We start from the raw sequence: 16,378 nt of genomic DNA, 5'->3' as shown, positions 1-16,378 counted from the left end.
GCCACATGCGGCTCGCGAGCTACGGTTTGCCACCCTGTTGACTAATGAGTTTGCCGACCACTGTCCTAAGAGAAAAGATTATTTAAGGAACAAATAATTAAAAAGAAAAAAGTTATTATCTTCAGAAAGATTCAAGATTTTGTATCCATAAAACAAGAATAAGTTACTAAGAAGCAACAAAACTTTAAAATGCTCTTAGAAATTAAACATAGCACTTTCAGAATAAGAAAAAAATTCAGTAGATGGGGTAAAAGAATCAGAGATCTCCAAAAACTTACAGAAAAAAGAAAGATGAAAAATTTGAAACAAACGAAGAAAAATAAGAGGTCCCAATCAACAACAGGGAGCTTTCATTAAAAAACAGAAAAAATATCCAAGAAGATAACCCAGAACGGGGAAAAAAAAAGTCTTCAGATTTAGGTCTCACACCAACAGCTCAGCATATTAAGCAAATGTATAATAAAAGACACACACCTACACATAGCCTCATAAAAGTAAAGAAGAAAGATGAAGGAAAGAGCCTAAAATTTTCAGGTAGAAAAATACATTGCCTTGCCTTGGAAAGAAAGAACTGAAATATATTAATCTTCCCATCAGCAACAATGGATGGTCAAAGGTATTCAATGTCATCAAAGCTCTAAAAAAAATTATCTAATCTAGAATTTTATATCCACCAGAGTATCAACAAGAGAAGGTGAAAAATAGAGTCACTTAGACATGAAAGCTCACCTCTGTGAGAGATATTTAAAGATGCATATCAGACAAATAAGAATAAATTCCAAAGAAGAGGAAGGCATGGGACACAAGAAATAACTGAAATAGCCAGCACTCCTGTGAAAAGGAAGCCCAGGATGAGAATGCCTGAAACAATCAATCCAAATAGGAAATGAGTGAGTTCCGGGAACAATGAGAGCAAAGAATGGAACGAAATGGGTTACCAGTAATGCCTAGAAAACTGAAAGATTTTATTGCTGAAAGATTTTATTGCTGACATAATAAAGTAAGTTTCTTCACTAAAAAAAAAAAAAAGAAAGAAAGAAAAACTTTTGGAAAGCCCAGAAAAATAAAAAATAAGATAGTCCATATAGGAGGCAAAGAAAAACACGACAAATTTCATGTAATTAATGGGGAAAGAAACAAAGAGATTCTATTTAATTGGGACAATGGGAATATTCTCTATGCATGGCATAGAGAGATGTAAAACCGAATCCCTATAGAGGAGATGTAATTCTAGCACATACTTGGGTTTGCAATGAAGATTATTTATAGTTGTAGTACTGTATACCCCATATATATTTTCAACTTTTAGATTCAATCTTCAAACAAACGATGGAAGACTTAAGAAATGGTTATATAAGAAAATTGGTGCCAAAACCGGTTTGGCTCAGTGGATAGAGCGTCGGCCTGCAGACTCAAGGGTCCCAGGTTCGATTCCGGACAAGGGCATGTAACTTGGTTGCGGGCACATCCCCAGTAGGAGGTGTGCAAGAGGCAGCTGATCGATGTTTCTCTCTCATCGATGTTTCTGACTATCACTCTTCCTTCCTCTCTGTAAAAAATCAATAAAATATATTTTAAAAAAAAAATCCCGATAACTAAACAAAGTAACTTAGCAAGAAAAGCAAGAAAATAATTAAAAAAAAAAAAAGAAAATTGGTTATTAAACTTGGTAACATAAAAGTAGAGTTGACATGACTGAGAGGAAAGGGCAAGCAAAAATAAGATTGGGGCCCGAACCGGTATGGCTCAGTGGATAGAGCGTCAGCCTGCGGACACAAGGGTCCCAGGTTTGATTCCGGTCAAGGGCATGGACCTTGGTTGCAGGCACATCCCCAGTAGGGGTTGTGCAGGAGGCAGCTGATGGATGTTTCTCTCTCATCGACGTTTCTAACTCTCTCTCCCTTTCCCTTCCTCTCTGTAAAAAATCAATAAAATGTATAAAAATAATAAGATTGGGGTGTTAATAACCATATCCATTGTCATAGGAAGTCAAGAAACACTGTCTGAGGGTGACAGATGAAGAAAAGGAAGTTGCAGTATATACTTAGAACAAGAAAGGGGGGGAAAGAGTAAGAGTTAAAAGTCCTTTTCTTTCATAGTGGAAAGCAAATAGATGACATCCTAAATTTAAAATTTTTAAAACTTAATGTAAGTACAATAGTTAAAGACTCTTGCCCCCTCAGACCGGCAACAGGGAAATAATGCAGCCGTTTCCCTGGCAGCGGCGACCTGGGGAGACCACCCCCGCGGTGTACCTGAGCCTCCGCACAGTGGGACTGGAAGGGCTCCAGGTTGCCCATGACGGCAGCTCCCAGGACAGACCGGAGAGCCATCCTATGGTCCGATACTCTCGTTTTCTGCCAAACAACCGCCTGGGGAGAAAAGACACAGGTAACTTGGAACACCGTTTAGGTTGACTACATTCACCGCGCCACTGGTCTGTGTGCTTAGCCTCCACCCGCTTCTATTCCCAGCAGCGTTTGGAAGAGATGCCTGGAAAGAACGGATGCATGAACAGGCTGACGGGCTCTGGTTCTGAATTTTGGTAGCTGTGTATGTTGCGGCATGAAACTGGTTTCGCTTCCCTTAACCTCGGTTTCCTCCTCTCCACACCTAACCAAGAATATTTACCTCCCAGAGGTGCTGGGAAATGAAAATATATAATGGAGGCAGACACATAAGGCAGTGCCTGGCATAAAACAGTTTCATTATGTATTAATTTCCTACCTCGTCTAAACTTCGCAGTATATACTTCAGCGTATATTTAAATTAAATTGTTCCTCTAAATAAGGTATTTGATTAATGATAGACAACTATTCTATGAGGTTTCTGTAAATAGTTGAACTGGAATAATAATTTGGAATGATGCATACTTTTTAAAATTACCTTCATAATTACCGGTTATATACAGAGAACTTGCTACCTGAATCTCATAAACTCAAAAGCTGAATAATTAGCTCACATTTTTTTCACTGCAAATATGTAGCCGGGTGGTTTAAGAGAAACATGGACCGAAGTCTGGTTGTGAAGACCCTGATCTGGTGTGAGATACTGCAGTTTCTCCAGTTAACATACGGTCCAATTATAGCCAAATCTCTTGAGAAACCGTCAACACAAGTCCATTCGTTCATTAAACAAATACTCCCTTAGCCCTCCCGAATCCTGAGGAAACGTGCACAGGGCCCAGGAGGAAACATCACAGCAACGTGCGAGCGCCGGCAGAGGAAGGGGAGAAGGCCGCAAAGGTGTAGCCACGGGGAGGGAAGGGCCGCAGACAGGATGGTGCACGGAACCAAGAAGTTCCTAACGAAGAAGAAGTCCCATGTGACCAGTGTCAAGCGAGCAGGTTAAGAACAGAGATGTGGCCATCAGGAGGGACAGACAGCCTAAGGACTATGAAACAGACTTCATGTGACACGGTGGCTGAGTGCATGGGAAGGTGAGGCACAGAGAACCAGGCATGTGACTGGTCCCTGGGACCAAGAACACTGTCAGGTACCCAGCAGGGCCCAATAAACACCAATTTGTTGAAGGAGTGAGGAAATGGGTACTTTTTTTTCTACAGAAAAATAACCACTGGAGTTGCAAACTAGCTCTTTGTTTTGAAAGATGAAGACGGCTGGTTGCCATACCATATACACATTAGGAATCATGTCTTAGTAACTAAGTAGTCATTTTGCTTTAGGAGATCCAAAGCAACCTTTGATATTCTTTCTTTTTAAAAAAATGTAATAGTTTTGAGATATAATTCACACCATTACAACTCACTCATTTAATGTGTACAATTCAATGGTTTTTAGTACATTTACAGAGCTGTGCAACTATCACCATAATCTAATTTTAGAACACTTTTATCGCCCCAAAAAGAAAGCCTGTACCCTTATCAGTCACTCCCATTTCTTCCTACTAAGTAATCCCTAAAGTACTTTCTGTCTCTATAAATTTGCACACTCTGGGTATTTCATATAAATGGAATCACACAATACACGGCATTTGTGAGTGGCCTCTTTCACTAGCACGGTGTTTCCAAGGGTGGCCCATGTTGTTTACCCACCAGGACTTCATTCCTTTCAATGGCTCCATATGGCTCCATTGGATGGACACACATCAGAATCACCTTCCATCAGATGACGGACATGGGTGTTGTTCCCGCTTTTCAGCTATGACGAATGCTGCTGCTAGGGACTCGTGCACGTTTCCGTGTGCTCTGCTTTCACTTCCCTTGGGTACACACCAGGAGTGGGACTGCTGGGTAAGGCCGTCACTTTATTTTCTGAGGAACTGCCAGACTGAAATCTGCGCTGCCTGTGTGTTTGTGTTTGTAAATAGACAAAGAAGTGCTGCTTCTGCTATCAAGGCTGTTATTTTAAGCTACCCAGTAGCTTGTGCTTTCAGGGACAATATTCAAAATAACAGAAAGTAGTTCAAGTTCTGAATAATCTGCAACTGTATTGGAGTGAAATGACCCCCCTGCCACTGCTTCATACTTTCCATATCACAAGTTACTTTTAACAAAAAATAGGCTATAGCCCTAACCAGTGTGGCTCAGTGGATAGAGCGTCGGCCTGCGGACTGAAGGGTCCCAGGTTCGATTCCGGTCAAGGGCATGTACCTTGGTGGCGGGCACATCCCCAGTAGGAATTGTGCAGGAGGCAGCTGATCGATGTTCCTCTCTCATCGATGTTTCTAACTCTCTATCCCTCTCCTTTCCTCTCTGTATTAAATCAATAAAATATATTTTTTAAAAAATAGTCTGTAAAAACTTATTCACCAAAACAGTTATCTCTTCAAAGCTATGCTAGCTGATACTGACATACATATATAGAAAATATACTTAAAATAAAGTAGTAAAGAAAGTATTTCAAGAAAACTTATGGTTCAAAATTCCTGCTTTAAAGCCTGTGATACTTCTAATGGAAACATCATATTGTTTAGTTTGTATTAGAGTGATGCGTCAGGTGAGGCCTTAGATAGGAATCTTTGTTGATTAATATATAAAGATGCAATTTCACTGCCTGATCTGATAGCTATACAGAATTTTAAAAAGGCTACTTGAGGAAATGGGTTCTAAAAAAGCTATGAAACATGAAAATCATTAAATGTGAAAAAAAATTTTAAGTAAACACTGCTAGTAGTTCTGGAGCATTATTTCACAGCAGGCAATTACTGCATCAAAGGGGCTAATTTAGAAGCATTTTCTAAACTAGCCTTACAGTTGGGCTAGCAATAAATGATAAAGAGGTCTCCCAACAAATTCAATTTCACTATTAGGCAAAATCCATTATTAAAGAAATAAACAAAAAATATGATAATTAAAAATGAAGGATCTAGAAGACACTAAATTTTTAAATACTATGTTTTCTATAGTAAATAGTTTTTAGTTTGCTTTCCCTACCATTTAATTAATCCTACATTATTTTCTAAAACAGATATTCTTCTCACTTCCTGAAGTTTTCATATATTTTGCCCTTAGGCCGAAAGCTTAGCATGTGCTAAAAATAAACACACATGCCCCCATATGTTTTCTATTTAGGTCACACAAAGTTGGAGCATCTAGATGTGCCAACTAAGAATCTGACTCTAGTCAGTATGATGACAGTGCAAAAAACACCTCCATCAAAAATATATTATTACATGCACACCATGTAGTTGATTGAAGAAGATATATAAATATATCTTGCTACCGTTTCTACTTAATTACATGTACTTTCTGAAGGAAATAAAATTAGATGAGAATACTCAGTATTTAATTAGTATACCTCAAATGTGAAGGCAATTTGTGCTAACGGGGAAAGGATGCTGCACACAGATGATGCACAATTAACTAATTAAGGCAATGCCAATAAGACTGTCTGAGCAAAGGAGACTCCTTCATTAATATGAAATAAAAAGTGTACATATTGGCCTAATTATGTGATAATTATATGCACGGATGGTCTAAGATGTTTTAACTACTTCCAAGGTCTTATAAATCGATATAACTGATCAGTATATCTACTCCTGCCTATGTATTTGTACTGACTCTGGTTCAGAAAAGGGCAGGGGCACAAAATATTACAGGGAAGATCAGTTTCTTCCACACTGGCAATCTGACAATGATTTTAGCTACAGAAGCTTATCACTAAGACAGTGTTAAACGTTTTGATTCAGTATAAAATTATGATTATTCCATCACAACATTAATACTAGTGTTAAAGAATATCACATTCTATTAACATAGTAAGTTATTATTTGATTCTTGCTAAGTAGCCTGAGACTTTTAAAAAAAGAATTCTATCTTGGTAAAATATATTCAGCATGACTCTGAACTTAAAATCTCTTATTCATACTTTCATTCTGCTTTTTTATTTTATACTAGAGGCCCGCTGCAGGAAGATTCCTGCAATAGGGCTTCCTGCGGTGGTCTGCTTCCCTCCCTTCTCCGCAGCTTCGCTCCCTTCTGCAATGCTTGGCTTCTTCCTTCTACGCTGTCTTCAGTCTTCACTCTGCTTCTGGATATGCAAATTAACCGCCATCTTGGTTGGGTTAATTTGCATACTTGCTCACGGTTGGCTGGTGGGCGTGGCTGGTGGGTGTAGCGGAGTGGTGGTTAATTTGCATATTACTCTTTTATTAGATAGGATTCAATTTTTTAAGAGTACACATAATTACTTCCCCTGAAAGTAACAAAGAAATTGGTAACTTTACCTTTTTTTTGGGGGGGGGGGGGGCGGGGGAGGAGGTTGCTTATAAGAGCCAAGCAGATGAGAGATAAAGATGAGAGTAAATATTTTACTTTACTTTTTCCTATTTTTTTGGTTTTTGCACCATGTAAAGGTATGATTTATTTCAAAAAGAAAGTAAAAATTTAAAAACATAGTCAATCTTTGCATAACTTTCAAAGGGAGATGGTAGATACTCATTGTTTGTGATCTTTTTCCCATTGCTCATCCAATCTTGTCAGAGCTACAGGAGAAATGTTTTCTTGTCTAGACCCTCTCCCCTGTGCTCTGTGCAACCACCTAGCGCACTGACCCAGCTTCTTCAATTACACTACTACTAAACGCAATTGGACCCATCCTCCAACTGCCATGGGAATGACCGCATTTTGTTAGAAACTCCTTATTTTATTCCCTTTTAGAAATTTGCAAGAAATCCAAATTCCCATGTAAGGTAGACAAGGTCCTTTAGAATGTGGGCCCAAGTAACTCTCCCAGCCTTCCTCCTACTTCCCCACGCCATTTTGAGCTTTCTCTGACCTCTGATGACTCCTTGACCTTACATGGCCTTTGAACGCCTTTGCCTCGTCTTTCTCAAGAACCTATTCTAAGGCCTTTGTGAACTTGACCAGAGTCTAATAACTGCCTCCAGATTACTCGTACTTCTTAATACTGTTTACAGAAACTCTTCAGATCAGCTTTTCTAAACAACTCTTTAAACTTGGAACCCTGAGGCAATCATTACTTTCTCCCACATTTAATTTTATGGAAAAGGTTATTTCCAAATCAAGCTGCTATTGCTTTACAACAATATTTTATTTCAGCTTTTCCTCTTTTTCAGAAAAAGACCAATAATGGATAGAAAATCCAGATCAATAAGTAATCAGAGAACTTGAGTAACACTACAGACCTAACAGACATACACCAATCACTCTTCCCTAGAGCAGCAAAGCACACATTAATTTCAAGCTCATATAACCTTCTCCCCATGTGAGTCATGGAGGTCACAAAACAAATTTAAGTTTGAAACATACCAAGCATTTTTTCTGGCCACAAGAGAATAAAACAAAAAATCAATAGCAGAAGAAAACTGGAAAATTCACAATATGTGGAAATTAAATAACACATTCTTTAAGATAAATAAAAATGAAAAGAACATACCAAAACTCCTGAGATGCAGCAAAAGCAGTACAAACAGTGAAGTTCATAGTCTACCTTAAAAAAAGATGTCAAACAAACAACCTAACTATTCACCTTAAGGAACTAGAAAAAGAACAGCAGGAGAAACCAAGATGGCGGCATAGGTAAACACCTAAACTGCTGCCTCGCACAACAATTTCAAAACTACAACTAAAAGACAGAACGGACACCATCCAGAACCGCAGGAAAGCTGACTGAGTGAAAATTCTACAACTAGAAGGAAGGAGAAAAGCTCACAGAGAATTGGAGGTACAGCAAAGGGTCTTTGTGCGCGCAGAGAGGAAGGGCGGCGGAGTGCCTGGCTGGCTTTCTCTGGCGGAAGGGGGAAGGGAGCCCCCGACCGCATTGAACCCCAGTTCTGACTGCACTGAACACCTATTCCGGGCGAGCCCCTGGGGACCCACGCTCTTGTGGGGGGAATCTGGACTCTCGGGCGGAGACTCGGGAGCCGGGGAAGGCGGAAGACTGAAAGTCCGCTCGCGCCAGTGCGCACAAAGGCTGCGGGAGGCTGCCACAGGCTTTCCCTAGCGGAAGGGAGTGAGAGGCTCCTGACGGCACAAAACCCCAGTTCTGACTGAAGTGAGCCCCAGTTCTGACTGCAGTGAACCCCGGTTCCAGGCGAACCCCCGGGGACCCACGCTCTTGTGGGGGGAGTCTGGACTCTCGGGCGGAGACTTGGGAGCCGGGGAAGGCGGAAGACTGAAAGTCCGCTCGCGCCAGTGCGCACAAAGGCTGCGGGAGGCTGCCACAGGCTTTCCCTAGCGGAAGGGAGTGAGAGGCTCCTGACGGCACAAAACCCCAGTTCTGACTGAAGTGAGCCCCAGTTCTGACTGCAGCGAACCCCAGTTCCAGGCGAGCCCCCGGGGACCCACGCTCTTGTGGGGGGAGTCTGGACTCTCGGGCGGAGACTCGGGAGCCGGGGAAGGCGGAAGACTGAAAGTCCGCTTGCGCCAGTGTGCACAAAGGCTGCGGGAGGCTGCCACAGGCTTTCCCTAGCGGAAGGGAGTGAGAGGCTCCTGACGGCACCGAACACCAGTTCTGACTGAAGTGAGCCCCAGTTCTGACTGCAGTGAACCCCAGTTCCAGGCGAGCCCCCGGAGACCCACGCTCTTGTGGGGGGAGTCTGGACTCTCGGGCAGAGAATCGGGAACCGGGAAGGCAGAGGACTGAAGGCACACACGTGCTAGCAAGGGCAAGGCTGATGGGAAGCCAAGACTGAGACTCCACCCCATCCAAGCAGAGCACAGAGGCTATTGCAATTTGGCAAGTCTAATCCTATAAGGCTGTCTCCAGCACCGGACTTCTCCCAGCATAGACACAGCTGATCCTTACAGCCAACTGGCCTGGAGGTCAATTCTTCCCAGTGATACCAACAACAACAAAGACTTAATTACAACAAGGCTGTACACACAGTCCACAAAGGGGTGCACCAAGAGTGTCCACCCCAGGTTAACTGGGGAGGCAGACCCACTGGGCCAAATTGGAAACCTAGCACACAAATCTACCAACTCAGGGAAGCAGTGAAAATGCGGCGTCTAAGAATCAGATCACAAACGAAAGAAATGGAGGAAAACAAACGACTGGATATAGAATTCAAAACCACGGTTATAAGGCTTTTTAAGAATATCCTAGAAAAGGCCGATAAATATAACGAGACCCTCGAAGAGATGAAAAAGGACCAACTAGAAATTAAACATACACTGACTGAAATAAAAAATATTATACAGAGACCCAAAAACAGACAAGAGGAACACAAAAATCAAGTCAAAGAATTGAAATACAAAGAAGCAAAAAACACTCAACCGAAAAAGCAAAAAGCAAAAAAAAAAATCCAAAAAGTTGAAGATAATGTAAGAAGACTCTGGGACAACTTCAAGCGTACCAACATCAGAATTATGGGGGTGCCAGAAGAAGAGAGAGAGCAAAATACTGAAAACCTATTTGAAGAAATAATGACCAAAAACTTCCCCCACCTGGTGAAAGAAATAGACTTACAAGTCCAGGAAGCCCACAGAACCCCAAACAAAAGGAATCCAAAGAGGACTACACCAAGACACATCATAATTAAAATGCCAAGAGCAAAAGACAAAGAGAGAATATTAAAAGCAGCAAGAGAAAAACAGTTAGTTACCTACAGGGGAGCACCCATACGACTGTCAGCTGACTTTTCAACGGAAACTATGCAGGCCAGACGGGAGTGGCAAGAAATTTTCAATGTGATGAATAGCAAGAACCTACAACCAAGATTACTCTACCCAGCAAAGCTATCATTCAGAATTGAAGGGCAGATAAAGAGTTTCACAGACAAGAAAAAGCTAAAGGAGTTCATCACCACCAAACCAGTATTATATGAAATGCTGAAAGGTATTCTTAAAGAAGAGGAAGAAGAAAAAAGGAAAGATAAAAATTATGAACAACAAATACATATCTATCAACAAGTGAACCTAAAAATCAAGTGAATTAAAAACCTGAGGAACAGAATAATCTGGTGAATACAATAGAATCAGGGGCATAGAAAGGGAGTGGACTGATAATTCTCAGGGGGAAAGGGGTATGGGGGGGTTCATAAAGAGACTGGACAAAAATCATACACCTATGGGTGAGGACAGTGGGGGGTAGGTAAGGGCAGAAGGTGGGGTGGGAAATGGCTGGAGGGGAACTATGGGGGAAAAAAGGAGAAATAATTGTAATAATCTGAATAAAGATTTATTTAAAAAAAAAAAAAAAAAATAGAAAAAGAACAGCAACCTAAGCCCAAAGTTACCAAAAGAAAGAAAACGACAACCATTATTGTGGAGTAGAAATAAATACAATAGAAAATAGAGAGACAGGAAAAAAATCCACAAAACTAAGAGTTGGTTTATTGAAAAGAAACAAAACTGACAAACCCTTAGACTAAAAAAAAAAAAAAAAAAAAAAGACTCAAATAAAATTAGAAACGAAAGCAGAGACAGCTAATGCCACACACATAAAAAGAATCACAAGCTTATATGAACACTTATATACCAACGAACTGGATAACCTAGCTCAGTGGTCGGCAAACTCATTAGTCAACAGAGCCAAATATCAACAGTACAACGACTGAAATTTCTTTTGAGAGCCAAATTTTTTAAACTTAAACTTCTTCTAACGCCACTTCTTCAAAATAGACTCGCCCAGGCCGTGGTATTTTGTGGAAGAGCCACACTCAAGGGGCCAAAGAGCTGCATGTGGCTCGCGAGCCGCAGTTTGCCGACCACTAACCTAGAAGCAAAGGCCCCATTTCTAGAAACTCATAACCTAACTGGTATCACTGCTTATAGCCTCCTATAATTCTTCCCTGTAACCACTGCTAAACTAATGGCCAGAAGTAACACATTGATCAGGTCACTTCCCTGCTCCCAATTTTCTATTAAAAAAAAAAGACAGCCAAGAATTCAAGACCCTTTATAACCTAGCCTCAAATTATCTTCAAAGATTTATCTTCCTCTATTCCTTTATATAAAACTAGAGGCCCGGTGCACGAATTCATGCACGGGTGGGGTCCCTCAGCCTGGCCAGAGACTGGGGCTGATCAGGGCCAGCTGGCCGGGGGGTGGGACCATGGGAGGTTGGCTGGCCGGGGGAGGGACTGTGGGAGGTTGGCCGGCAGTGGGAGGTTGGCTGTGGTAGTGCACTGACCACCAGGGAGTAGTTCCTGCGTTGAGTGTCTGCCCCCTGGTGGTCAGTGCGTGTCATAGCGACTGGTTGACGGGTTGTTTGGTCCACCGGTCATAACAGTTGCTTAGGCTTTTATATAGATAGAAGATACCTACTCACCTAGACTGACTTATTCACTGATTCTAAATGGGCTCTGCATCGTTAATGTTCATAATATTTCTCTACCTAGAATGATCTTGATCCATTTACCTGTATTACCAAATTCTACTGTAATAGAATCCCCCTATGGTGCACCCACATTGCAGGAGGCCCTACGTGAGATCACTTTTACATGTTGCTTCTGCTATACTGAATCAATAACACCTGTCATGTGACCCAAGTCAGCCTCCCTCTTCTGTAACTTTCTAGGAGTCCCCCAAAGGGGCAGGAACTGCAGCACCTGGAGACGTGTTGGAAATGTAGACTTGCAAGCCCTCCTGACCTACTGAATCAGAATGTGCGTTTTTAACAAGATTCTCAGGTAATCGGCACCCATGATAAAGTTTGTTTAAAGCACTGATAGGAGACCAGGAGGGAAAATGGACTACAGAAACACAGTGTGAATACTTGGAAGCACTAAGGTTTGTGATCATGACCTAAAGTGGTACTAGTCAGGAGACGTGTGTGTTTTCTAGCTACATCCAGCTGTACAGGTTTAGGCACCAAGAAGAGAAAGGGATGGATTTAACCAGCATTCGGCTAGTCAAACAAGTACAGTTTAGTGAGAGAGGAGCAGGAATATCGAAGGAGTTTCCAAGAAATGTTAGTTATGGACCATGAACTGCAGCAGGGAAAGGAGAGAACAGGATAACAGGGACAAAAAACCGTTAAAAGGCAGCAGAGTCAAAGATCAGAGGTCCAATGGAGTCTAAGGACTGGCAGGGAGTTAGCTGGAGAGACGGAGGTGGTGGTCAGAGGTAAACTACTTAATGCTGAAATTAATGGAGGAGGTGTAGTTTTGGGCAATGACTAGGTCTACAGGAAGGTAGCCACAGGAATTAGTGGCTGAGGCAGGGTAGAGAATAAAAATCACTGGAGGAGAGAGGTAAAGACCTGAGACTCTAAAAAGACTACCTGTGGGGATATTGAATTCACTACAGTGATGATAATCTAGGAGTCTGAAGAGCAAGACTCAAAGCTAAATGGTATTTTAGTCATTAGTCATTAGTCATCCTTTAGATATTTAGTCATCATTTGAAAAGGCTGCAAGGGATACAAGGTTCTCAGGAAGAGCCAGATTTCAGTTAGAGCACGGTGATCCAAGAAAAGGCTAAGGACACAGGACTAGCCGAATGCTGGTTAAATCCATCCCTTTCTCTTCTTGTCCTTTGGCTTACCATGAAATGGGCACTTCACTAGAGATGGCCAGGTGTGAGGGGCAGAGCTAGAAAAAGCAATGGTTGGTATGAGTAAGAGTCCAGGGTGATAAGGGATGATTTGAGAGACCCAGGCTTCTTGTGTTAACTGACATCAACAGGAATAAAAACATGATGACATTAGGGCTGATAGTCCCAGAGCAGGGAACAGTTGCGAGATTCTGACTTTTAAGGTCTTGCCATGATTATGAGTTCTGGGAGGCATAGAAGAGAGAGGAGTGGTCTTATTTTGAGAGCGGAGGCCCTCAGAACACTTCCACCAGGAAGTCTTCCCTGACTGTTCTAGCCCAAAGCAAACGTCCTGTCCTCTCCATTTCTATAGTATTGATCGATATCACTCCACAACCACTCAACAAGTTTTCCCTATTTCCATCTATTAACTGTCCAGACACTTTTGCAGTATTTTCTGACTCACACTGCAGGCTCTCTCTGAGTGCAGGCCATCAGAACTGCTCCAGAGCACCTACTCAAAGCTCTCAGTCTAGCAGCTGGGAAGAAGCCAAAGGAGAATGAACGATGCATTAAATTAACGGGGGGTGGGGTGAGTGGTGGGGGTTGGGTGAAGGTGGGCAAAGGGGAGCAGGAATGGGGACATCTGTAATAGTGTCAACAATAAAAATAAAGTTATAAAAACAAATAAATTAAAATCGCTCAGCTTCTCAAAAAATAAATAAATAAAATACATCTAAAGAGACATCTGCCTTCATTAACTAAAAAAGAAACAAAAACAAAACCCACCCAAACTTTCAACGTCGGAACTGAAGGAATAATTTCTTCAAAAGGAAGCATTTAAAGCACAGCCCTAACCTGAAAAGTCTCTCTTTAACTACACTGCCCCCACAACCCTAGCTGGAAGGGGAAAGGGCGTCCCCCTTTAACACTGATCCGATTGTGGGCAAAGGACTTTTCCTTGATTCCTCATAGCACAGCTGAAACAAAACTGGGACATTAAAAAATATTGGAGTAAAAGGCTAAAAGATGCAACGAAGGATAAAATGGTAAAGATGCAAAAAAACATCTTTGAATGTAAGGGACAGATTATAAATTACCACTTACCTACCTTTAATTTATAATCCAATAAACTAGTCCCTTTCTCATTCTTGGTCACCCCCACCCCCAAATCTTTGAACATCACCCCAGAAGAGTAGCCTTCTAAGAAACCCCAAAACTTTGTCCAGTGGGAGCCACCATGGCCAGTTTCCTGGGTTTCTGTTCCTGACTAAGGCCCTCCTCTTCCCAGACTGACGGACACCAGAGAGCCAACTCTTGAAAGCTATCACCATTCTTCCAAACCTCAACAGTACATGAACTGATCCAAATAAACGTCAGCACTCAACACACGGAGGTGGGGATGTGGGAAGTCATTCCTTCACTCACTTCTCCTTTGTACCAGTTACCACCTTTTTATATCAATGACATCCAATTTAGCTTTTGCAGTATCAGTGGGCTTCTAATTATGAAGACAAAAATTGAATTCCAAACAATTTTAAAAACTACAAACAATATTTGGGGCAAAAGAAATATTCACAGAAAAACAACAAGTATGAAGTACGAAAGTATCTCTTATCTGAACTCAGACATTTAACATAATGTTCTGAACTAGGGATATATAGACTTACTCATGTACATATGAAACAGCTAAGAATAGTAAATTGGTTTCAGATATTATCACACTGAGAAAAACTTCTAATTATGGAAAATTACTTTATAAATGAAAATATATGCAGCGGGACTTTACAGGAACTCAGTTATTACAACTACAGTTGAAAATTGTAGTGCTCGTCCTAAGGAATGGTTCTAGCATTTCTCCAAGTAATAAACTCACTGAGTCCACTTGTGAATTATTTAAATAAACTCACTGAGTCCACTTGTAAATTATTTAAATAAACTCACTGAGTCCACTTGTGAATTATTTAAATAAACTCACTGAATCCACTTGTGAATTATTTCCCTTTGGCTGCCTTATTATTCAATATGCTTTCAAGGAACATGATGATGAAAGAAGAAAAACACCTCTTTCTAACATAACCATACTGGCAAGAACATTGACATTATCAGTATTCAAAGAATGTCTTGGCAGGTTAAACCTTCATAAAAAGAAGAAACACTATCTAATCCAAGATGTCAAAATAGCAATAGTACTTCTCATATTATGTGTAATGTGATTGTTTGCTTCTACAGCAAAAAATTTTTCAAAAAAGGAAAAGATGCCGACATTGTCGTGTTTAAATTTTAAGCAAAGGCACAAACATTCTTCAGAAAAGCACATAAAATAGGATAAGAGTAAGCATGTTTAAAAGAAAAAGAGTAAGATCAGAACTGTACTCAATGTTCAAAAAGATTTAAGAAAATGTGGCAATGCTGCTTTTGGAAGTTTAACAATATTTTTTAAAATTCGAGGCACAACAGCACTATTAAGAAACAGAAAGTAGAAAAACCATTTGTACTGAGAGAAAAAGGCTTGAAGATAGACTGCTTGTTGTGGCTTAGTCCATGGTTTCCTTGTGTAATAATAGCTAATGCCTAGGTTTACTGGAAGACTTCTGATAGTCTGACATACTGTCACTGCATAACACTCTCAGCATACTCTTCAGGACTTGACGTTACCGAAGGCCATCGAGAGACTCGTGTTTGCTCAATGTAAGGTCAGATATGTTGCCCTCCAAAAACAGTAAGATGCAGTATAAAACCCTACTTTTCTTCCTTAAAATACCTATACTGATGATCTTACAGTAGCTGAGAAAATAATATAAACTTATCCAAAGCTTATAAGGGGCATATATATATATGTGTGAGTAAATATAAATATATATATAAAAATAAATAAATATATTTGACTTTACTCATTTCCATTACCTGAGGCAATAATCTTGTTTTATTCTTCGATTATGTTTTCTCTTACTTAACTTTCTTCTTTAGTTGTACTCACTTCTATAAATATATAGTTCCTATCCTAATATTTTACCTTTTCCATCAGTTTTCTCTTCCTGATCACTATTTCTTCTGTCTTTGATCTTTTCTTAATTGGTTATACTCAACTTTTAATTAGTAAACATCCTTTGGATCCAGAGGTCCTAGTGTTATTTATATTAGCAGGACGAGCCCCCGCCCATTGACATGCTGAGGAGTCACAGCATGGTAGAGCTGGAAGAGATCTCACGGTATCATTGGGTTGAGCTCTATGCCAGCAGGAACAGGTGGTTGACTATTCTTAATGTTTTTCTTTCTTTTTTATTTTTTTAATGACCGAAGACTTTTATCGTCAATATTCTACCATAGCCTGGTTTACTACAAAATCTTAACAAGTAAAAACATGTGGAGTAGAAAGAAACTGGGTGAAAACAGTTCTGACCTAAGCACTCTTACTTACTAGGAAATGAAATGATTCCTTTGATCACTCTGAGCTTCAAGTTCCCCGTGCAAACA

At 40.7% G+C, this 16,378-nt stretch overlaps 1 protein-coding gene across 10 annotated transcripts in view; it reads right to left on the bottom strand.

The window, feature by feature from the left end:
• Nucleotides 1–16,378, bottom strand: part of PMS1 (PMS1 homolog 1, mismatch repair system component) — a 106,161-nt gene that overhangs the window by 63,453 nt on the left and 26,330 nt on the right. For 9 of the 10 annotated variants that reach the window (XR_013960553.1, XR_013960554.1, XR_013960555.1 and 6 more), the window contains exon 6: nt 2,256–2,372. The exons of the other annotated variant lie outside the window; for it this stretch is intronic. Coding sequence is in view for 6 of the 9 variants with exons in the window: in XM_080667302.1 (XP_080523428.1) it covers nt 2,256–2,372 (117 nt within the window). In the remaining 3 variants the exon portion in view is untranslated. The remainder of the gene's footprint in view (nt 1–2,255; nt 2,373–16,378) is intronic. 10 annotated transcript variants of the gene reach the window in all.

Source organism: Plecotus auritus, assembly GCF_963455305.1.
Source record: "Plecotus auritus genome assembly, chromosome: 5".
In the NCBI taxonomy this organism is placed as follows: domain Eukaryota; kingdom Metazoa; phylum Chordata; class Mammalia; order Chiroptera; family Vespertilionidae; genus Plecotus; species Plecotus auritus.
This window is presented reverse-complemented; position numbering and strand designations above follow the sequence as displayed.